The sequence below is a fragment of the Manis pentadactyla genome, chromosome 2 (genome assembly GCF_030020395.1).
Source record: "Manis pentadactyla isolate mManPen7 chromosome 2, mManPen7.hap1, whole genome shotgun sequence".
Lineage (NCBI taxonomy): Eukaryota > Metazoa > Chordata > Mammalia > Pholidota > Manidae > Manis > Manis pentadactyla.
In genome coordinates this window covers 95,387,949-95,413,493 of record NC_080020.1, presented here as the reverse complement: position 1 = coordinate 95,413,493, position 25,545 = coordinate 95,387,949, and the positions used below count along the sequence as shown (strand labels likewise).

At 36.7% G+C, this 25,545-nt stretch overlaps 1 protein-coding gene across 5 annotated transcripts in view; it reads right to left on the bottom strand.

The window, feature by feature from the left end:
- Window positions 1-414: 414 nt before the first annotated feature.
- Window positions 415-25,545, bottom strand: part of ELOVL7 (ELOVL fatty acid elongase 7) — an 87,407-nt gene continuing 62,276 nt past the window's right edge. For 4 of the 5 annotated variants that reach the window (XM_036901737.2, XM_036901747.2, XM_036901757.2 and 1 more), the window contains exons 2-8: window positions 22,320-22,416; window positions 14,832-15,022; window positions 12,425-12,505; window positions 11,500-11,556; window positions 9,122-9,227; window positions 4,301-4,437; window positions 415-2,579 (exon numbers count right to left, since the gene is read on the bottom strand). In XM_036901737.2, the coding sequence (XP_036757632.2) occupies window positions 2,370-2,579; window positions 4,301-4,437; window positions 9,122-9,227; window positions 11,500-11,556; window positions 12,425-12,505; window positions 14,832-15,022; window positions 22,320-22,383 (846 nt within the window). In that variant the 5' untranslated portion in view covers window positions 22,384-22,416 and the 3' untranslated portion in view covers window positions 415-2,369. Of the gene's footprint in view, window positions 2,580-4,300; window positions 4,438-9,121; window positions 9,228-11,499; window positions 11,557-12,424; window positions 12,506-14,831; window positions 15,023-22,319; window positions 22,417-25,545 lie in introns of those variants that run through there. The other variant, XM_036901767.2, reaches the window with a different exon arrangement.

Genomic DNA, 25,545 nt, shown 5'->3' with positions numbered 1-25,545 from the left:
AAGTTCTTGAGGATTCATAGAGCTTCATGTCATAAACCAGATTTTTTAACTGGAATCTGTATTTGTTACATAACCAAACCCAAAGACAATAAAGTCCTGAAAAGTAGGATGAAATGCCAATAGAAAATGAATGTGACCCACAGAGCCCTTTAATAAAACATTGCCCCTGTAAATCCTATATTCAGTGGTTTTCATTTGATCTACTGATGTTTATATGGAGAACAATTCTGCCAACTGTGATACCTTTTCATGGAACACTCTAGCTCTCCATTTCTGTTCACATAATTCGGAAAGTGTTTTCTATCACATGTTGCTGTTAGTTCATAGGCAAGTCAAACATCCTAAAGGTTACAAGGAGGTTAGGAGAGGTTGTACAATACAGGTTGGAAAGTATGTAAGAAACAGCAAACTCTCCTGTTTCTATCTTCTTTTATTTTGCTCCCTTTCAGTCTTTACCCTACTTGGGTCTTGGGGAATTATGTGTATATGTAACAGCACCTACCACATCTTCTCATTTTAGCACAGGTTGGAGATGAAGAGCCAAAACAGGAAAACACTTTAGGAACACTGGGACCCTCAGAGAAGTAAATTAGAGCTGATGTTTCTTTTAGCTTTGCTCTTCTGTTCATACTTCTTTATTTAAAAATAAATGAACACCCCCCAATTTATCAACTCTCATCTTCTCATACTGTAAGCAAGTGAAACCACTAAGAATCACTTAAAGGCAAATAACCTTATGAATCTGGTAAGTGTGCAGAGAAAAGAGCATCATATAGGTTAAGGGATAAGGGGGAAGACACAGAACTATAGGAGTTTACCTAGTGTAAAAACTCAATTTCTGTTACACAATAATATCATTGTGTGTTACATAATAACTGGGGCCCATAAGTACTAATTGTTTAGAGTTTTACCAGCATATGCTGTCCTTCAAAACCGAGAATAAATATAACAAGAAAAAAAAAAGTAATTAAGGAAAAATTCAGAAAGGTTCAAATATTGCCGTTTCTTGGATAAAACTTACTAAGTAACTTTAGTTCTCCAATAAGAAACTGTGAGAATGAGAGAATTTCAGAGAATTTTGGAATTGCAATTTTAAAGAAAGAAAACCCATAGGAAATACATTTCAGTCCTTCATTACCTAGTTTATCAGCTTGAAAAAAAGAAATCCAGGCTGTTAATTGACTCATAATTCTGGAAAAATTTTTTCCATGCAGTGTATCTTGAACAACTACTCCATAGGCTTGCCCATGCTCTGGTTCATGTGCTCATTCTCTCTGCCACTCTCTCTCTCTCTCTCATCGTTCAAGAGACTCTTACGTAATCAAACATTCCCTGCGAGATCTCTGCGCTGCCATTTCCTCCAGTTGCCACAAAACACTCTAACTCATCTCTGGAAACTATTTAATGGGTGGTCTGAAATCACTTATGATTTAAGAGTAACTGCGATGTGCTAATGATATGAATAGGTACACATCTAACCAATATATATTTGACCAAGATAATCCTTTAAAGCATGACAATATGAGAAAGTGACATTGTGATACAACAGATAACAGATTTTTTCCCACCGAGCTACAGAGTACTTTTTCCATTGACAAATCCACCTCTTTCCAGAAATACACAAAGTTAATTGCAAAACAGTAGCAGCAAAGTGTTCATTAAGCCATCAGGACAAATCACTTTGTGTTTAAAATATTAATTTAACCTTAGTGTCAAGTGCATAAATGTATTAACCTAAAGGATGTTACTTTAAACAGTTTATGCAACAAATGTTGTGAGGAAGTCTTATCAGCAGAACTGGTGGTGGCTACTCAATAGACCCATTAGAAATTATTATTAGTGATTTTAAATGACAACTGATCAAAAATTCACTTAACATTCATCTGTGTTAGCTATTTAAAATGGGAATTTAACTCTGGAGTAATACAGTGTCTTCAGAATATAGTCATAGGCAACAAAGTCAGAGCCCACAGTTAGAAGTCACAGCTGGCAGAAGGAATCTATTGTACGGCATGGATCTCTGCCTGTGCTCCAAATATCTAACGATATTTTTCATTTGTCCCAGACTTTGAAAAGTACTGTACTGTTTCACATCCTTCTTCCATAGCAACAAAAGAATTAAACAAAACCTTTAGATTAGGTTTAAAAGCAGCTGAAAAATTGGCTGCTTTAGGCTCTAATTATCAGAAAACTCTGTTATCTGGGAGCTTTGGGCTCTCAAATATCAGAAACAGCAATAACTTATCATAAAAATACAAGCTCTTGGTTTTGAAAAATATACAAAATGCACTGCACGTGGAAGTATCTCTTGATTGTCAAGGAAGACAAGATATCAGTCTCATAACATAGATTTATGTTGTGCCTGAATTTCAGTGATCTTTGCTTTTGCAGATTCCATTTTTCACAGTTTTGGGCAGCCTCTGACCTTTGATGTAAGCACGGTACCAAAAATGGAGGAAGAGCAGCAGAAAGATGCACCCATAACTCATAATGATGTACTGAAAGACTGGAAACTGGTACTTGCAATCCTCCATGAAAAAGAACTGGCCTATGTGGATGGTGACAATAATGAACTGGACCTAACAGAGAAAGAATGAAAAATATTGTTCAGATATGAAGAATCACAATGGAGCAATTATTTATTGAATTATTCACCTGCTTATGTTTTAACACTCTCTAACCACATTCAGGCTACTGTTGGCGTGGGGAATTTTACCTGTCAATCTAGACTCCATGGGAGTGATAGTGGGTGTAACAGTGTCAAAATCCAGGTGGGAATCTGGGGCCACTGTTCAGTCCCACCAAACTGTACAACTCCAAGGGGCCCTATGCACATGTCCCTCCAGCTGTGCAGTGCAGCAGCCCTTTCATACTAAAGAGAGAACCATCAGAGCAGGTTTCCTTTGCATCTCTGACTTGAGTCTTTGACTGATGAAATGCACATGGGACCACTATCTTATCACCTCGTTTTCTAGGACAGTTTCTATTGTGAATATTCTGTCCTGTTGTCGGACCAGGTGTTTCAGTTTTTGAGAAATAAAAACATTCTAGTCAGAGTCCTAGTCTTTTGTAGGAGCCAAAGCACCTCTGAGAATGCACATGACAGCAGAAGCCACCTGTCCTCTATCGTCACAGATAAAAGTGTATACTACTGACCAATGGCAGCAGAGAATCTCCAAGTGACCCTCCTAGTGATGCTGAAGGGCTGTATTCCAGAACATTCATACAGACCTAAGAGGAACACTTTCTGTGCTAATGCCTAGATTTTTTAGATACCTTTTCTTTCCTGAATAAAAATCAACATATGCTCTGTGGAAATTTTAGAGAAGTAAAATTCTATAAATAAAAAAAACAACAATCACCCACAAAACGTCAAGTTAAGATTTTGACAGTTTCCTTTATGATCATCATCAACTTCTCCTGAATTATCTTGAGGAGCTTTTATGACACTCCTGTACAGTAGCTACAATTATTCTTATTTTGCAGAAGAGGAAACTAAACCTTAGGAAGCCTAAGCAACATCCTCACCACTCTATCCAGGTGTGTTTATGTATAATTGACACATTTGAAATAATAGCAAACAAACGTCTAGTCTTTTCCCTATGTAAGTATTTTTCCACATGACTAAAAAGTCATCAGAAAAAAATATTGAAAAATAAAGCAATTGTGAATAATTTTCATGACTTTATAATATTCCAAAGTGGGAATTAAAATAATTTATTTTACCATTTCCTTATTGTTGGTTATTTAGGGTGTTGTCAATTTTGTCTGTGTATGTATATATATTATGCTACAACCCTACACCTTTAATCCTCATAGTACTTTTAACATTTGGATGAAAAACAGATGATAAATGTTAGGACTTGATAGGCAGCCCCACAGGAAGGCTCATAAATCCTTCAAAGTTACATTCTCTCAAGGTCACTTAGATCTAGAATATGGCATTTCTAACTTCTAGTTTAGTATTATGCCTACTGAGGTTCATATAAAGTTGAGATTATTTTGATCATATATTTATTTTGTACAAATGCATAAGATAACATAAAGATGATATGAAGACACACACTGATTTAATTGTCTGGGCCTCTTGGGTACGAAATGTGCTTTGTTGTCAACAAAGTTCCTGACAAAAACTTAAACAACATAGAAAGGATAATGATCAGATGCCATGGAGGGCCCAGATACTTTATATCCCTACTGCTTTGTAAATTTTGTTGTTTAGATAGTATCCTAATTCGTAGGGAAGAAAAGTGACTCCAGTTTAGCTTCATATCTGGTTTAAAGAAAATTTTTTACTCACAAGCTGTAATGATGTCAAATATTTTTTCCACCACAAATACTTCTGGTAGGCTGGTCCCAATGCACACAGTCCATAGTAGGAATACATCACTACATGTACAGCTGTATTTAGTAAGGCATGGAATGTTCCCAGGCCACCTGAAAAATATAATTGTTGTAAAATGAGGGCACTGTTTCTTAAACTGAGACATAGTTTTGTCTAAACTGGGCTTTTAGTATTATTATTTCTCCAATAAGTAGGAAGAAAAACATACAGGAAACATCCTGTTAAATAGCTATCAAACCAGAGGGAGCCAGATAATGCATTCATTTAGGAAAACAGGAGATACAAGCCTTAGAAAATAATTAGCATGTCTTTATTTATTCTGTTATATCTTAACCTTAAGATGGTCTTATGGTTTGAGTTTACTTAAATTGAGTTACTTTCTATGTGATAGTAATAAAGTCCATTTTCTAGCAAGGGTTAATATGTATAAATTACACAAAGTACATTAATCTTCAGTGTACAACTTGATTTTTTACACATGTATACACCCACATATCCATCACCAAATTCAAGATACAGAACATTTCCAATAAGACATATGGTTTCTGTGTCCCCTTTCCAAGAATGTACCCTTCCCAACATAACCTTTATTATGACTTCTATTAGCAATAATTAGTTTTGCCTGTTATTAAGCTTCATATATATTGAATTATACAGGATGTACTCTTTTGTGCCTACTTTCTTTCAATCAACACAATGTTTTTAAGATCCATCCTTGCTGGTATTAGTAGTTTGCCTTTTTTTTGCTGCATAGCATTATACCATATGAATGCATCATAATTTATTTATCCATTTTCCTATTAACAGATATCTGGATTGTTTCCAACTTGGGTTATTATGAATAAAGCCACTAAAAATATTTTTGTAAATGTCACTGTGTGGAATCAATCACTTTTCCCACTCCCAATAATTTTCAATACATGTTTTCAGTTCTGCAAAACTTTGACAGTAAAACCCTGGCTCTTACTAATAAACTATGGTAAATTTGCTTTAATCAATCATTGTTTTCCCAAAACAAACATGTATTACTGTGTTAGTCATCTTTGTTTACTGACTCTACTTTATTAGTATGAATTGTGCCTTCCTATCTTGGTTTTCTTCCTCTAATTTCACCACAACTCCAGATCACATTCAATTTAGAATAGACACAAAGAACCCTGGGGGTATGTAAGTGAAGATCATTTCAATTGTCTTTTCATTTGAATTGAAATGATCAACTGTATTTAGCTGGACAAGTGGCACATTGGAAGAGGTAAGCGGATGATTAGCTGACCGTATATAAAAACAACAGTCTTCCCGAGCATCTCTTTCCTAAGAGGCACAGTCTAGAAGCTGCATTCTTTATGTATAACCTGATTCAGTTTGGTTGTTGACCTGGAGTTTAAATTTTTCTCCAAAATATTCTATTGTCTTTACTCCAGCTTTCTTTAATTCCAGAAATAAAGTGAAGCCTCAGAAATTTGGACTAATTATGTTAGAAGGACCAAATTCATAACTCCTGTGAATTACAGAAAGTTCAAAGCAGAATAAAAATTGTTGCACAGTAGAACATTTCTTAATAATCATTCATAATTGCCACCAATTCTAGATCCTTCTAGATACCATCACTGCTAAAGAACTCCATTAAAATAATCTGTTTCAAGTAATTATTTTTAAGTAGTTTAAATAGTCTCCCTATGTTGCACTTAACGCTGTTGTACTTCATAAACTTTCTCTTCCTGAATAGAGTAAATCAAATTTCAGCTAATCCTTCAATTATCACAAATTTCAAGCCAGAAGGAACTGAATTAATGGAACTTATTAACAACCTCCCAGATTTTATTATTTATATTTGGATTAGTCTTCTTTCCCAAAGGAAACTTGGATAAATAAATTGTGAAAACACCTTTTCTGGGGTAATTTAAAAATGGAATAGTTACCTATTTCTGACAGTTTAGGTTTCAAGCTGCCTAACAGGGTGATAAGCAAAATACCTCTTAACTCCATTTGTGTCTCACAATTATATACACACAGGAAATGTATTTCACCCTTGATAAGGCACTACATCAGAGCCTAAGACACCTCTGCCATTTTTTTTGTAGAAGAGTGCCTGTTTTCCATTCAGATACTTTCACCCTTTAAATGTCCTAAAATGAGATCCTATGGACAGGAATTTAACAATGTAGTAGTATAGCTAAGCGTGTTTAGTAAGAGTTACTGATCAAAATAAGATATCAAATAAAACTAACTTATTTTCTCTAATTATGATTATTTTCTGATAAATTATCTTAATAAGTTTGTTCATAGAACAATCACATTTTAATCAGTAATGTCTTTCATATCTTCTTTGGAAAGCTTTTCTACTAAAGTATTTCCTAAGCTTCCTTTCTTCTTTACAGCAACAGTTCTGAAAAACCAACATCTCAGAATGAATTACAATTACTGCCATCCCATTTTACTCCTTTGGTTTGGAAAAAACAAAGGAATCACCTGGGCAATTATCACAATTCTCCATATCTCTGGAAGGGAGTATGTGCATAATAATATAAAAACCTGTCACAGAAATATCTTCATCACATTCCAAAGAAAAGCTGAACTGCCACTACACCAGCAAGTTGTACAACTGGCAAATAGGAAATTAGATACTAGGGAGAGATCAGCTGTACTCAAAGTTTTGCAAGAACAGTTAAACTAGACAGTTTCATTCTAGGAATGAAAGCCAATGAATGCCAAGCCCCATTTCTGGAAATACTTCAGCACCTATTACTGTGCTTGTCACTGAACGGATCAGGTGTACAAGTATTCCCAGATTCCACATGCAGGCCTGAACAGAAATGCCAACTCATGGAACATATGAGAAATCGGAAAATATTATTTTCTACTGTTTATATTTCATAAAGCAGAAAGGGGATTAAGGTAGACAGTGAAGTCACTACAGGTGCTTAATGTCCATAAACATGGCCACACTGAAAAATTGAGGTATATCCTGTGTTTAAATTTTCATTATTGAAAGCACTGCTTGTTTTGAAATGGAAGCCAGACTATCAATGGACTCAAAGTCAGACATTAGAACAGTGCTCAACTCTATTCTTCAAAAAAAGTTATTTTCCACATTTTAGAGCAAACAGATATGCAATGTAGAAAAACAGAAAATACAGAGAAAAATGGAGAGAGAGAAGCCACCTTGGTGTCAATATCTCTAAATCACTGTATTTTGGGGTATTGGCATCCAATCTTTTTTCCAGTTCTATTTATTTTTAAGTGTTGTGATATAATATTCTGGTCTCATGGAACAAATGTGAATAAATAAATTTAAAGGGTGTGAAAGAACCTCTTCTAGCATACTTTAAAAATAGAATAGTCACCTATTTCTGACAATTTAGGAGTCAAGCTGCTTAAAAGAGAAGATGAGCTAAATGCCTCACAATACCATTTGTACTTCACAGTTACACACACACAAGAAATCATAACCAACTATTACTGGAAGTTTAGGTATGTTTCAATTTTTCACCAACACAAATAAGATGCACTGTAAAAAGAACTGAGAGGCACAATATGCATGGGAGGAAAAACAAAAACACAGGAAGTAAAGGTAAGTAAAATAATGGAGATTAAATAAATGCCCTTGACTTGTGAAATGGATACAGATGAGACTACCTTGTTATAATGGGAGCTAAATTTTTACATTAACATACATTATAGGAAAACATTGTAAGCTATGTTTACTTTTTAAAAATCCTAATAGAAAAACACCAACTTGGATCAAGGAGATACTTTATATCCTGGAAAATCCAATGCCCATAGGTCATGGTAGGGACAGCCCTCTGACTCCACTAGGTTCTAAATTTCTTCTGTGCCACTGGTATATCCATGTCCTCTCATGCTTTAAGGCATGCAGATTTTTTCCCCATGCCTGAAGAGTCTAAAACTCAAACAAGAGTTCCTCAATTGTTGTTTCTGTTTTCTTTTGGTCTTGCAGACTCAGAATGCCTATTAGGTGAGAAATGTTAAAAGCATTGTCTAATATGGGCTTCAGGCCCACTTGAAGACTTCTTAAATCTAAGAAACTAGCATACATAAATTTCCCAACCAAATTTTGTTAATAAGGTAAGAATATGTCTTTGGGGATCACTTATTTAAAACTTTACCATAGAGTAGAATCACTTAACCTCCTGGTTTTTCCAATTCTAGATGTTCAGAAGCAAACCAATCAAACAAAAAAGGCTGTTGACCAAGCTTTTGATTTAAACTCTCTTGACTTAAAAAACAGTATCAAAACATCCTTTAGTATGATAGGATGCTTAAGAAGTTGAGAAAACTGCACTTTCACACACCTATAGAAGTTGTTACGGGTTGGAGTTTGTATCCGTTATTGGAAATTTGAAGGCAAAGAGGGCATGGAACTTGAAATAAATATTCTATCTTCCTGAAAACATATGAGGAATAGATATCTAACCCTATTCCTGTAAGACCAAGGCTTATACCATTTCCTTTATTTAAAGACATTTAATAGAATGATATGGGAAAAGGATAAAATCCAAACAAAATAACTGAAGGATATGTATAAAAGACTGTACCCGAAAGTCATGCATATCTAAAGAGTGGAGGGTGGGGGAATGGTCCAGGAAAGAGTCTTACATTCATGTTTCAGGTAATAATGGAAGTCAGAAGTTTGATCAGAGGGACTCTTTGATATTTTGAGTTTCGTTTAAATCACACTTAAGGATAGAATCTGTGTTTGTAGCATACAGAAATGTTATTGTTTATAACACATGATCCCAACTCTCCCTTGGCTACCTGCAGCAAATTTGACTCCAAACCACCAGGTCCATGGCATGATGGTGTGATGGAAGACATGCAGGAAAGTCACTTGGCTATTTTTCTTACGCAGAACAAAAAAGATCTGAAATAATTTAAAGAAAATCAAGTTCATATAAAACCATGCAATAATTTATCTAGTGTTATAAAAATATTGGCAAAGTTTCTATTTCACATCATAATTTGCTCTGAAGGGTTTGCCTTTAGAATGCTCATAGAAACAGCTGATTCTCCAAGGCGCAGCTCAGGTTCAGTATGAAGAAACTTGGGTACAATGCCTAGTCATGGGAGAATCAATAAAAAGGTGAAAAGAAATTATATGTAGATTTAAAAATCAAATATATAAAGTGGCGAATATAGCCAAAAAGTATTGAAAGAAATGTTATTGGTAAGTGTGTGTGTAAATATATATATATATATATATATATTTACACACATACATACACATACACATTTTGAAGTATATGGGAAAGCAGAGAATCTTAATTCTTAGGACTGAAATCATTCTACATTGCTCCCTAACACACCCTACCAATTTAGATAAGGAATTAAGCAAGTTGAAACAAATAAAAATTTGCAACAGTCAAAAGTAAGCAAATTATTATTAAAGGAAGATGAAGAGGGAAAATTTCGAGAGTTGATTTGGGAAATGGGACCGAACAAAAATCAAAGCTGCCCAAGAAAAATGAGGAAGGCAACAAAGGCATCCCCCAGACTGGATGCAGCCAGTGGTTTGTGGAGACTACAAACTAAGTCGTAGAACAGAAAGGCTTTAAGCAGAAATTTTTTTCAAAAACTACTCAAAAGAATAATTAAATGTTCAAAAAATATTCAAAATTCAGAATACCAGTCATGACTTAGACTTCTAAATATGAGACAAAACAGAAGAGCACAAGCAAAAGTATTTGTAGGAGTATCTGAGAAATGTGGTTTAGGGCAAGACATAGAAACAGTAACAGTTTCCTTATGGAACCTAGAAATGAGAACATGCAAAGCAGAAACAGTGAAGCCAAAATACATTTGCTTATGCACATGGAAGAAGGCAGCATGGTGCAACAGTAAAAGCCATAAGCCAGCAATCTGGGGTCCTAGTCCCTGTCAGTAGCAGCAATCATGTCGGTAAATCACTTAATTCCTTGGCTTCAGTTTATTTTCAGATTGAGGGCTCTGAACTAGATCAATGGTTCTCAACCCTGGCTGCATATTACAATGCTTAAGATTTCTTTTAAATAGCCATACCTGGTCTCTAACTCCAGACCATCTGACACCAAATGTCTGGGGGTGGGGGCCCAGATATTTATTTTCTCCTAATTCAATTAATTTCACTTCACTATGAGCACAGAGAACCACAGCAGGGCTCTCAGTGTGGACCCTAAACCACAACAGTAACACCACCTGAGAACTGGAGAGAAATGCAAATTCTTGAACCCCACATTAAGACCTACTGAGTCAGAATATCTGGGGGTAGGGTTCATACATCTGTGTTTTTAACAAGCCTTCCAGGTTATTCTAATACATGCCAAAAGCTGAGAACCACTTGATTCTATGCTCACTAAAGTCCTTTTCAATTCTAATATTATGTGACTATTCAGCTGAGAAGGTAAAGCACGTTGAGATTTGCTACAAGAAATGTAGTGGTATGTATTCTGAAGAGAGAACACACTTGTTAGTTTTAGACCCAGAACTGGTTCCAGATAACTAAGGTCCACATACCAAAAAGATACAATAAGTATCAGCCTTCCTAAGCTACTCTGTAAACAAATGCACACAGCTTTCTCCTCTCATCATGGACCCTGATTCCTAGCTTCCCCGAGGGCCCAGTCACCCAAATCCAGAGCTAATCCACACCAGTATCTTAAGCAGGAAGGGAGAGGACCTAGTAAGCATGGACTTTAGAAAGGCAGCTGAGATAGTTTTGATATTACCAAAATTACTGGTATCGCAGGGGTAACATCCCAGTTTAAGTTTATGAATTCTGAAGCACTGATCCTCTTAAAGGAATATGGTTGACACAGTGCTGTCATATAAAGAACCAGGGTAAAATGTTTTCTGCTCTTTGCTTCCTGAATTTGCTTTGAAAAACAATTGTCATCTATTTACATAAAGATGCACAGTTGTGTAGTGTACATGACAGCTACATGCTTATCCAGTGGTAGATATATAAAAAAAACCTTTTGGAGTTTGCAAAAGATGGAAAAATAAGCTTATCCTATCTAGTCTCTGATATTACTGATAATAAAAAGTAGGTTTGGCTAAGGTGGAGAGACAATCAAAGTTATCAGACAACCGAACTCTAGCAGTTTATTGCTTTAATTGAAACATCAAACCTTTACCAAATGTGGTGACCTCATACTCACAGTATCTAACAGTTCAATAAATTTGGAGAAGTAGTAAAGCCAGCAGGTCCGTGCCATCTGCAGAAACAACCATAGATATGAATTTTTTTACATGGAGTAAAATTTTACTCTTTTTAATTTTGGCAAAATACATAAAATAACTTAAAATTTACCATCCTAAACACTGGTAAGTGCACAGCATGTTGGCATTAAGTACATTCACATTGTTGTGCAACTATCACCATGATTCATGGATAGTACTCTTTTCATCTTGCACAACTGAGACTTTGTACACATTAAAAAATAACTCCTTATCCCCTCCCTCTTCCTTCCAGCTCCTGATAACTATTACATTCTGCATGTGAACTTGACCACGTTAGGTATCCCATATAATAGAATCACACAGTATTTGTTCTGTTGTGCCTGGATTATCATTTAGCAGAATATCCTCCAGACTCATCCATTTTATAGCATTTGTGAGAATTTTCTTCCTTGCTAAGTAAGGCTGAATAATATTCCACTGTATGTACATACCACACTTTATTTCTCCATTCCTCTGCCCATAGACATTTGGATTGTGAATAATGCTGCTATGGATATGGGTGTACAAATATTTCTTTGGGTCCCTGCTTTCAATTCTTTTAGGTATGTATCCAGAAGTGGAATTGCTGGATCATATGGTAATTCTATTTTTAATTTTTTGAGGAACCAGATAGGAATTTATTTTTATATCTAAGAAATTTAAAAGAAAAGCACCAATTTTCCTTTTATAGAAAACTACACACCTGACTTTGATTCCTTCTGGTACTTATTAGCTTTTATCTCTCAACACATATAACCTGATAGCTGAGTCATTTATCCATTGAGTTCACATTCAGTGTTACAAATAGAGTCTAAAAGTTTTAACATTGAACTTGAGTAACAGATTTTCCAAGGAGAAACTTACTCTCAATGCTGTAGGTGACCGTGAATAGTCAACAATATCACATCGAAATGAGTAACCTGTGCCCCAGCCAGACATCACAAACTGCAAAGAGAGAACATGTACATTAAAGAAGGAAGCATTTGCTCAACAGCTACAACAAAGGTAGTTTGGATTCTGTTCATTACATTCTCTGCTGAGTCAGCAGTCAACACCGAGGGAAAGGCAGGCTAGAACAATTACAAACTAGGAACTTGCTTGATAGCAAAGCAAAAAGACTTTCAACATTGTAATCTTGTATATTATTTACATTAACCATATATGGATTTGAATGTCCATTTCCTAAGATTATTGTTCTAACAGAGTGGAGAACAAATTACTGGGAGTGTTTTGCTTAAACAGCAAGTACTGGTAAGTATGTACATCTATGTGTACTAGGTTTATGTATTCAAAAGGGAAAAATTGGGTCTGAAATCAGTCTTTTCTGATGATTTCCTGTCTTCCCAATAAGCCAATAAATAAATGGGCAATGCAACATTCCTCCAAGTGCTCACAAATGACTGCACAACTGAGTTCTTCCTGTCTTTGGATAGCATCTGCAATGTCAAGTGGCAGTCCGTGGCTCTTAAAGCTGACCAGACACAAGACTCAGATATTAGTTTTGCTTTGGATTCACGTGACAAGGAAGAGAGGAAATGTTAACAGTAAGAGTGCAGTCTGGTAGGCCTTAATTTCAACACATCCACGAAGTGCTGAAAAGAAAAAGCCTATTGTTGATAAGTCTAAACCTTAATTCAAAGATTACATTGACATTCTTTCAGCCGGTGATGGGGAGGTCATCTTTTAAAACAGTTATCTGAAAATGAAAGCTGAGAGTCATAATTTTAAATTAATGCTTATATTAAGTGATTGGTTTAGTTTAGGGATCTGGGTTCTTCTCTGATAACCTATTCTCACAAGTGCCAACATCTTCCCTAGAAAGTCCTCTTTCTCAGTATAATGGCACATAATTCTGCCATGAAAGTATATTTTAAGTCTATTTTTAATTACAATTAATGCTAAATTGGCAACTTTAAAATAAACTTCTAAAAGCAAAGGTTTATGAGGCATTATCAGAATGATACTTTAATGGTTAAAAAAAGAATCAAAGGAGAAAGAACAACTATTTAGACCATGGTATTTATAGCTAGCTCCTAACTCCTAGCTTGATCCATAAAATAATTTAATCCCACTATTAACTTAGCAAGTTATGTAATCTTGAAAATTAAAACTCAGAACAGTAAGACACATATATCATAAGTGAGAAAATATCTCAGAAAAAAAGATGACACGTTTTCTTAAAGAAACAAGGAAATATGGTTCAGAAATGGCTAATTCTATTTTACAAAGTTCTGGTCTGTCAGTGAGCATCATAATTCTCTCGCACTCAGATTTCAGGTAGCTAGTTGGTAGAATAACTGCAACTAACTAGTCCCTTAACACCTGGCTTCCAGGGCTGTTCTTAATACTGTCCTATGGTAGAGGCTACATCCTATCTCTAATAACTTGCTAAGAGCATGTACTTTTCCTATTCCTCATCTCTATGATTCCTTCCCTTTCAGTTATTCATGCTGCAGAAAGGTCTGTAAAGTGGCCTTTGATTTAACTTTAGAAACAAAGTGGAAGAGATGGAAGGCAACAAAGTAAGTCCAAACTTGAGGGAGGCCTGTGAGAATGAGGCCAGAGCAGATTTACAGTAACCGGGTCAAGTGGATCTGTGGCAGACAGAGGCCCGGGTGTCAAGAGAGGCCAGAGGGGTCATGTTGGACCCTTGAGAGCTCCAGTTATGAGGAAGCACAGGCTGTGCTGCAGAGGAAGTGAAAAAAGGGGCCAAGGATGAAGAAGGCAGCCAGTACTGGGAAAAGAGCAAGGAATCCCAGAGAGGTAAGTAAGTGAGGATGGCTGAGGCTTGTTAACAGCAGAGAGGGAGAAAGAGAATCCATGAGTCTGCTTTTGGGTTCTGGGAGAGCCCATCTTTCTTACTAACAATTACGAAACAGGCTCCCTCACCTACTGCTTTGTATGAGAACTGGACTCAAGTACCCACCCTCCACTTCGCAGCTACTTTAGGTAAGTTAATTAATTTCTCCAAGTATGAGTTTCCTTAAAACTAACATTCATGGATTCATTCAGTCATCTATTAAGGCTAAGTATGTGCAAGTTCCTGGACTTAAAGTTAATTTTTCTCACTACCTGTCAGGTGAGATCCTCTAAAAAGTTCAATATCTGGTCTATACATAACAATTTTTTGGTAAATACCTGCTCAAGTGAGCTAAGTTTCTAAAATGCCTTGAATCTCAAAGTTACCCATACAGTGATAACAAAAAACATATGACAGATAAACAGGAAGACTTGGGCAAAATTCTCCCATTAGGATACTGAAGACACTTGCCTCATAACACATATACACAGAAAAGAGTACTATGAAAAAATTGTACGTTATCATCGCTTTCTTGAGCTCAAAGGGCTTTCGATTCTCCATGAGCTTTGGTCCCAGAGAAGTTACGAAATAGACATAGAGTCCCAGGATGATGGTTTGCGGCAGAGGTGAGGACATGAGGAACCAGTTTTCAACTCTTGGATCTGAGAGAAAAACAAGACGTGATGTAAGTGCACATCCATGTAGCCAAGAGCTAACTGACAGTCACCAGAATTTCTTTAAGCAAGCGTTTAGGTCCTAACATTGACAATGGATTTGATTATTTAGGCAATGATCACTACTGCCTTCAGAAAGGGTAAAGAGAAATCACCAGGGATAGTGATGGAGCTAGAAACAGTGAGGCTGTTACTACCCTAGTGCTCAAAGGGCTGAGGGAAGTAGTGGGTGCCAAAGCCCAGGAGAGAATCATAGGGAGAAGCCCTCCTGGAGAGGACCTGTGACCTTGTAGCTGAGGGATTCAGTCAGAACAAGGCAGTTCTGCAAGTAAGGGACTACAGGAATTGATACTCCAACACCACCTTCCTCCCTCTCTCTACGCAGCTGGGGCTCTCCATTGCCTGAACCCAGGCAGAAGCAAGAAGGCAGGAGAGCAAGCCTGTGGATACAGTACGTGCTGGTTATCCTTCACAGCTCAGCACAGGGCGCAGAGCAGGTCTGGAGGCCAGGCATCCTGCAAAGTTCCACCATCCATCTGTAACCATCAGTGATATTTTAGAGTTTCTCCATCCAGACATTCTTTTGTTTGGGTTTGCTGTGTCTTAACTTTCTTCTTTCCCCAAGAAAACTGGGATGTTTCCATATATGTTGTATCACAGAATCACAGAATTGAAAGAGACTTTAACATCATCTAAGTATCTGAAGTGTGGCTTTCAGGTGTCCAAATGTGGGCTAACTAACATGACATTTTGAAGAAAAAAAAATTTTGTTAGCCTCACAACCATGTAAGAAGAAATTCACCTGATCATCGCTAATTCCAGGCCAGGAGAATTAGATCAACTAAAAATTGCAACTCAAGATAAAATGTGATTGATTCTATAATCTTAAGTAGTTCAGGTGTAATTTTACTAAATTACCTCATGAAGTCAGAGTATTATAAAGGAAAATAGGTATGGACAAATTTCCAGGTGCACCTGACTCAAAATTGAGTCTTGACTAAGCTTAGGTTGCTAAATATCATCACTTTTATCAACTGGAAAAAGAGAGGTGGGAGGAATATATCCTTGCTCATTTAAATGGCTAATGTAATAAGTTACCAAAAGATCTGAATGCCCCTTCAAGTCCACAAAATTTCTTCAATAGACTCCATGATTAATGACTCATTTGGCCTTCTTTCTATTGCTGGAGAACTCACATTTGACACACAGATGGACCAGGGTATGGCTTTAGCTATTAATTCTGAATTCGAATGGGCTACTCTCAAAAATATCAAAAGATGCCCTATTTCAGAAAAATATATAAGACAAAAGTCAGCTCTAAATTGAAAACTGACTACTTGGCAGAAAAATGAGTTTGTTCCTCACCTCATATCCACACAAGCATGTCCCAAACTATGCAATGGAAGCAAGATATTTAAAGTCTTTCCACAAAAAGTGGAGAGAGGCTACTGGGAATGTTAAGCTAAACAAACAAGTTGCTTTTCCGCAGGATTTCTTAGTGCTTCACGATCGCTGGGAATTGCCAACATGCAAATGGTGATATGCAGCATTCCTCAAACTTATTTGGCCATGGAACACTGATTTTTTTTTTTTTTACACCATTTAACACCCTGTAGAACTAACACTCTGTGGAACACGACTTGGGAAAGAGGAGCCCTTTGCTAAAATAAATTCATAAATGAAACCATTAAACATTAGGTAATGATAAGGGAAGAGAAATAGGATCAGATCATTTTGAGATGTAAAAGGGAGGTAGAAAAAATATAACTTTGTAAATGGTTCAGCATAGGAAAGGAGAGACAGGTGGAAGTTTAAGTCATCACCTAAATGATGAACAATGAAGGGCGGTGAAACTGGCTTAGGCAAAGTGAGGAGAGTGAGGACAGTAAGTGGCTGAAGGCAGAACCCTGAGGACTCAACATCCAAAGGAGGAATGGCTGAAGAAAGAACAGCAGAGGAGGAGTGGTCAGAGTGGTAGAAGGAAAGCCACAGAAGTGAGATTATCCTGAAGCCAAGGGAAGAGAAAATTTTGGAAGAAGTCAAAGTATCAAATGTGGCAGAGAGGGTAAAAATATGGACTGAAAAAGGCCACTGGATTTAAAAAAAGGAAGTCATCAATGCTCTCAGCAGGAACGATGTGTTGAAGTGCTGAAAAAGGCCACTGGATTTAAAAAAAGGAAGTCATCAATGCTCTCAGCAGGAACGATGTGTTGAAGTGCCATGCACAGAGACATTCAACAACAGTTTGCTAAGAGACATTCAAAAAACACAAATTCTCAAAATTAAAAATGTTTTTCTCACATTAAGATTGCCACCATTTTAAATATGGAAAAGCCTTGAAATCAGCTATCTAGATACATGTCACTGAAGTCATTTATGCTCTGGTCAGTCACCCCCCTTCCCCTGAACAACTTTCCTGGGACATCTGGGCCTCATGCACGACTTAAATGGCCACGAGGAGCCCTAGCCACAGGCCTGAAACTCACCAGGGAAGTCTCAGTAATAAAAGTTGTCACACAACTGGGACTAAGGGCTAGAATTAGAACTGATCAAGCTTTGATAGATTTCTTCTATCAGTGAATAACCCAAATCAAACCAAATCCAAATGCATGAATATTATAATTACTATGTCTAGTTTTTAGCCCCAAAGAAATAAGGACTCAAACCAGCACCAAATTGACCTCCGGAAGGATATTAACAGGATACAACCTTTGGATTGGTGACAGGATAGATGACCTTTACTTTTTAATTTTTCTTTATAACCAATTTTAAACATTCTTATTAACAGACATCATACATATGATTAAAAACGTTTTTTAAAACTAGGGTTTTTTAATGTGTCAGTAAAGAAACTTCTGAATCAAAGATAAGTTTTATTTTATTATTTTGTCAGCTCAGCAGGAAGAAAAATATCAAATGACATCATCCTTTAGTTCTTTGGTAGCAGTAGAATGAAAACAAGTTAGGAAAAGCAGGCTGGCCTGGCTCAGGAAGCAGAATAACATAATTTTAAAATAATTTTTTTCCTATAATTTAGCCTTTTAAGCACACACCTTTTCAAAAGTTCCACGTATGACTTTCAAGTTCTGTAGATTTTTTAAAAAACATTATATCTTTTAGGAAATACTGGTTAATTTAATTTTATATTATTTCCATAAAAAAATACAAATTTTTTTTTAAAATCCTATTTCAGGAATGCTTAGGAGTCGGCAGCCTGTGTTCTGATTCTGGCTCTCCACTGACTTGTTATATGACATGGGGCCATCGACTTACTTTCTCTCTGCTTAGTTTCTTCATCTGTGAATTGGACAAAAAACAGCATGTACCTCACAGAGGATTTAGTGAACTATTACACGTGAAGAGCCCAGCACACCTAAGTGCTCAGTAAACACTGCTGCTATTACTACAGCTGATATCAATTCTGCCAGCAGAGCAGAATCACCTGTAAACTACTTAAAAATCAAATAACCAGAAGGTGGCCATGATCCAACTGAATCAGGGTCCTAGGTATGGGCCTCAGGCATCCACAAGCAGCTGAGGTGACCCTGGTGCACAGTCAGCGGTAAGAGCCAGAGGTCTGGCGCTTCCTTCAGTTACGTGCAGGGCCTCTGTGTTGCTCACCACATGCTCTGCCATCGTCTTTTATGTGGTTTCCCTGCCCCTGGTCCAGTGTGCTACATCTTGTCTTCCAGACAACTGCCAAATACACTTTCTAGAAGTACAGCTCTGCTCATTTTATTCCTCTGCTTAAATTAGCTATCCCTACTGAGCAAGTACTGTTCAGTGTTTAATATGATGACCATGACTGATGACTGTTCATTTTTCGTGCCTTCTCTCTCAGCAACAGTTAAACCTTCCTGAATAGGGAGCCTAATTCCATGTGAGATAGTGGGCTCCCCTGACAAGGTGTCTACAAGTCAGGTGTGGAAGGTGACTTGATGGGGGTGCTGGGAGGGGACATCTGGGTGACATTTAAAGGGAATGCTGAGTCAGTCTGTGATCCCATGAAGTACAAAAGATTGAGGAGTGAGGTGAGCTCTATTTTCCTCACTGACAGAAGGCTGATGAGGGTAGAGTGTGTCATCATGTACCTTCCACTTGACATCAGGGCTTAAGTATCAAGAGCCAAAATCTGCAAAGCAGATCTCTGAAAGAAGAGGATGGGGAGGCAGACTGACTGAGGTCCATACCCTAGAGATGACCAAGGCTCTGCCTTATCACTAGCCTAATGTCTTTTTAAAGTGTTCCAGAAAGAGAGAGTACAGGGAAACTACAAGTGCCACATACACAGGTTATCAGTGAGCCTTTCCATCAACTACTTGTAAAAGAGTGTTCTCTTCTCAAGTAGCATGTACTGGCTTAAGTACACCCTTTAAAATTCCAAGCACCAACAAGATGCAGAAGCTGGAAGAAAAAGCAGACATGCGCCTCAAGTACTTGGGAGGCGCTAAACACTCAGAATGGCAGTGATCTGACTCATACTTTACCCTCTTGCAAAATGATCACAACTAAGTCTGCAGTCATTATTACTACCTAAATACAAGTTAAGTTGCCTTTTAAACATTAAAAATGTTTCCATTTGTCTACATTCCAAAATGTTACTACAGCATTGTTTTGATATTTGACATTTCTCTAAAAATTAAAATAAATCCTCTTATAGCTTAAGTATTAATTAAACCATTTTAAAATTCTGTCACTGTGGAATTTTCCACAAGAAATAATGATGACCACCACTTTTCCAGCACTCAGAAAATCAATGAATATCAGTAAAGCTACTCAGGATTAGGGCCAAAGCCAAGAATACACTCGAAATTCTTGACCCTTGATCATGGGTTCAGTCCTGCCCAGGGTAAGCAAAGTAAAACTGGGCTAAGGCGGCCAGAGTAATCTCCAATGGCTCTCAGAGATCAATAGTACATTCAGCAGAAACCAAAAAACTTTATTATACCTGATAGTGTTCTTATAACGTTGTAGATCTCAACATAAAACTAGACCCTGATAGGAAAAAAAATGTGAAGAAATTTTTCAAAAAAATATATTCTGTATTAAAAATGTTTTAAGATGAAAGTGTTCTATCATCTGTAACAACAACATCATTTGTGTTGGGATACTTCCTAAATAATAGAGCACCTTCATGTATATTATCTGGGAGTCGGTAGGTACGATTCTCATCTTTGTTTTGCTAACAAAGAAACTGAGACTCACAGATGATGAATTTGCTCAAGATCACCTAGCTAATCCACAGTAGTGTCAGAACTTAAATCTAGGTCTTCTCATCGTACCCTCTCCTCTCTCAAGACTGCAAATCAGTGTAAACTTCAAATATGGAGATTGCCTGCCTCTTTTCGTCTTCCCTGCACTGTCTGCCATGCCATTTCCAGGGCTCTCCTTGTCTCTCCCTAACCATCTCCAGCTCTCTGTCATTCTTTTTATAACTCAGCTTTTCAATGTAAATATTCCTAATAAAAAGTAAATAGTTGATCCATAGATAAAAGTGGAAACAGAATTCAGAAGTTCATTTATAAACATTTTATGCCTCCAGCACTTTATAGTCATTATCGTCTAAACTAACTTGGCTCTGGAGTTAGGATATTGATCAGCTGGATCTCCTGGGTTCCTGCACTTGGGATAATCAATAGCAAGAGCTGGATGGTTGGATAACAAGAGACTTGTTCTTTTCAACAGGCCTATTTCAAAAAATGTACCCAAATCTACTTGGTTTTCAAGTTCAAATCATGAGAGTTCAGGTAATAAGGCACACCTTTACTTTGCAAAGCTACTAAAATATTAGTATTTTTAAAAATTAATAAATACAAATAAAGTCCACTAGAACAAAATTTAAAAACTAGTATTTAAATACTGAATGTATGATAACAAACTACTATTAACTACTATAAACCTTCAGAGAAGAATAACCCATAAGAAATCTATGTTCTCTCCATCATTATGTAAGTTGAAAAACTAAGAAAAAAATAGGAAGACATGGAAACAGTCATTCTCTATCCCCTACCAGAGCGAAAATTCTTTATTTATGGGATACTAAAAGATATCCTTGGCATTCTTCAGAAGCAAGTTGTTGGGACCTTTTTAAGTGACACGAGTGGTCTTTAGTGATCTACTGAGAAATTATAACCATGAAACTGCATCTTTGCTGAAATCAGCATAAATTGGACTACTGTGCCAGGTACTGTGGTAGGGGCCAAGAGGTGACACATTTTCCTTCTAACTTTGGTGATGTGTAGTTTCTTGTTGATACATAAGAACTAATCTGAAGTGGTGATGGTGATGAATATGTGCAAAATAATTCAGATGTAAAATATCAGAATACTAATCATAATCAGAAAACATAGGCTCTAATCTTTTCTGCCAATAAGCCTGATCTAGGGAAGGTGACATCTCTGGGCCTCACTTACTTCAAATCTAAAATGAAGAGCTAAAATGCAACTCAGCTTTGATGATATCTAGATCCATCTTATCTCTACAATCCTCTAATTCCTTGTCTATCTTTTTGAAAATTTACTTATATAAACATTTTAAAATGTAAACATTTATAATATTTGTAATGGTTACAAAATGAACACACACAGGTTTAAAAAAATATAGACATATATAGATTAGTAAATATAAAAAACCCATAATCCTACCATACAGAGATAACTACTAACCCTGGCAAAAGAAATGTATGTGGTGTTTTATAACCTGCTTCCATTTAATATATTTTAAACTTCTTGCTATGGCAATGTTCTTTTGAACATTGATTTTTTTTTTAATGGGCAAGGGGAAAGGCAGGCATTGCAGAATTACTCAGGTGTTATTCTAGGAAGTGCTCCCTGCCCTTTCTGGTACACCCCTGGGGGGTGTGGTCCCTCCCATTAAGGAATCATTATGGTCAGAGCCATTATTGACAGTAACTATTATTTCCCTTAGGGGCATCAGGGCAGAATCAAGCCTAAGAACACTGTGCCTCCAAAAATCACTTCTAATAGCTGCTGAGTTGGAATGTACTATCATTTATAAACTAATTTCCTTCAGTGGATATTAAAGTTATTTTCAATATTATATACATCGTAATGAACATCTGTTTAGCTCTATCTTTGTACATATCTATAATTCAACCTTTGACACTTCCTCTTCATTAACTAGAATAAAGATCAGTATTTAGAGTGTCTAAGAGGGAGTGTTAAGTTGTAAAGTGTTACAATCTGCTTCAAACAAATTCTGTTAAAAATGGGAATCTGACATAAAAAGGAAGGATGCACCTCAAGTAGGAAATGTGATTACTTACCAGCATCTTTCATCCAATTATCATAAAGATGCACAGTCCTCGATGTAAGATCAATGAAGGCCATTTCCACAGGATTTATTGGCACTTACAATAGATTCTTCAGTAAAACAAAAAAGAAATGAGTTTATAAATGCAAATAAAGCCAATTTCTAGTAAAATAATATTTAAAATGCTAAAAATTTAATAGGAAATTAATAGGAAAACTTTTATGAGGGTAAATGCATTACCCTCAGTGAACCATATTAAGCCCTGGTACAGTTGCAAACATTTAAGATTTTTCATCATCACAAGGAAGGTGCTTACTTTGATGAAAAAATGATGACATTCTATGTATAAGACAAAAAAAGAGTAAATGATTCTAAGAACTTTCATAGGAGTAGCTTCTTTTTATGGCAACAACCTAGATCAGGAATGGACTTCCATTGCAATGCTGAAATAAAAACCAGGATAAGAGGTCAAGAAGATATACAAACTTTCAGAGAAGCTACTCTGATCCAAGACTTATAGCTGATGACTTCAAGTATATGAAGGTCTTGTATGTGCAAGTTTTTACAATTTGAGTAAAATAGAGGTAGAAAGAGGGAGGGAAAGAAGGTCTACAACAGCCAAGCAGAAGCTGTCTCATTTATCTGTACAGATAGACATGAATAATTACAAAAAGAAGTTTTCTGAAAAAGAAGACCAGTTAGGGGAAACTAGCTCTATTATATATTAAAAGATATTCCAAACCTCCAATAATTAAAACAGCATGATATTGGCACAATGGAGAAGCAAACCAATGGACCAGAACAGAATACCCAGAAATATAACAAATACATTTGGGAATTTATAACTGTATTTCGTTAAGTTCTAAGATGTACACTTTCCCACATTTTAACATCTCAAAATCAGCAAACACCTTACAAATGGATGGTACTTCATAAAATGAATGGTGTATTTGATTCGAACTCATACAGGAAGATGAAATAGTTCTGGATGGTGGAGATAGTTGTACAACAGTGTAAATATAATGTCACTGAACTGAAGCCTTAAAAATGGTTAAAATGATAATTTTACATTATTTATATTTTATCACAATAAAGAAGAAATCCTCTAGGTCTGCAATGGAAAATTCAGGCTTTCTTCTAACATTCTAAAATAAAGCAATTTTAGAATATAGATAACATATTTTTTATATATATGCCTACTTTTTTAAGACACAGGGTATGATAAAGGTGGCATCCCAAACCAGTGGGCATCAAGTTACTAGCCATTCTTCAATTAATGGTGTCATACAACTAGATAGCCATCTGGAAAAAAATATACTGTAAACCAAGACAAAGTTCAAATGGATTAAAGATTTAAATAAGAAAAATAGAACTATTAAAGCCCTACTTGACAACAGGGAGAACATTTTTATAAACTTAGAGTGGAAAAGGACTTTGCAGCTTTGACTTAAAAATCTGTAAGACATAGGAGAAGACTAACAAATTTAACCATATGATAATCAAGAAGAAAAAAGTAAAAAGTCAAATGATAAACAGAAGAAAATATATTCAATTCATAACACAGACAGATGCTACTCTCTCTAATATATGAAGAGCTCTTAGAAATTGATAACAAAAAGATCTATAAGCCATGCAGATTTTGCAGCAAAGGAAATAAAAATGCTCTTAAGCATATGAAAAGTTGTTTAACTTTAATTAATCATAGTGAGAAATCTACAATATTTTTTTTTGCATTGGATGAGCCAAAGTCCAAATGTTTTTATCCATCAGATGGGCCAAAATTTTAAAATGTGTTAACTCTATTGGCAGGACTGTGGGAAACTCACATTGCTGGTGGGAGTATAACTGTCATAACCCTTACCAAGGGCAATTTGGCACTATAAGTAAAAATTATAAATGCATATTTTTTAAATCAGATATCCTACTTCTAGAAACTAATCCTATAGATATACATGTTCATATGCAGAATGACATGTATTCAAGGTAATTCAGTGCATCAGTTAGTAAGAGCAAAAGACTGTAAACAAGCCAAATGTCTATTAAAAGGGGACTGGTTAATAAATGATAACATATATAATACCATGAAATATTATGCTGCTGTAAAAAAGAATGAGGAAGCTCTCCGTGTGTTATTATGGAAAAGTACCCAAGTAAATCTCTATGTGAAAAAAGGAAAGGAAGATACAGAATTTTGAAATGATTACCTTTTATATAGAAAAGGTCAGGAGTCAGAATATAAATTAACATTTATTTACATTAGCATAAAAAGAACTCTGGAGAGGGAGCCAAGATGGCAGCGTGAGTAGAGCAGCGGAAATCTCCTCCCAAAACCACATATATCTATGAAAATATAACAAAGACAACCCTTCCTAGAATAAAGACCAGAGGACACAGGACAATATCCAGACCACATCCACACCTAAGAGAACCCAGCGCCTCATGAAGGGGGTAAGATACAAGCCCCGGCCCCGCGGGAGCCGAGCGCCCCTCCCCCCAGCGCCCGGTGGGAGAAGAGCAGGCAGAGAGGGAGGGAGACGGAGCCCAGGACTGCCGAACACCCAGTCCCAGCCATCCGAGCCAGAGTGCAGACACAGTGCGTGCGCGGAGGGGCCGTGGATACTAGAGAAACAGGGCAGCAAGAACAGTGAGCGGGCACCGGAGGCCTGGCGCCGGAGGACACCAGAAAAGCGTACGACAATTTTTTTTTTTTTCTGTTTTGTTTTGGCGAGTGCGTATTGGAAGTCTTAAAGGGATAGGGACCCCAATACTATGGAAACAGGGCAGCAAGAACAGTGAGCGGGCACCGGAGACCTGGCGCGTGAAAACACCAGAAAAGCGTGCGACCATTTTTTCTTTTTTTGCTGTTTTGTTTTGGCGAGCGCTTTTTGGAAGTCTTAAAGGGATACGGACACCAACACTAGGGAAGCAGGGCAGCAAGAACAGTGAGCAGGCACCGGAGGCCTGGCGCCGGAGGACACCAGAAAAGCGAGCGACCATTTTATTTTTTTCTTTTTTTTGCTGTTTTGTTTTGGCGAGGGCGTTTTGGAAGTCTTAAAAGGATAGGGACCCCAATACTAGGGAAACAGGGCAGCAAGAACAGTGAGCGGGCACCGGAGGCCTGGCGCCTGAGGACACCAGAACAGGGTGCGACAATTTTTTTTTTTTTTTTGTGGTCATTGTTTTGTTTTGGCGAGTGCTTTTTTGGAAGTCTTAAAGGGGCAGGGCGGGACACTTAATCC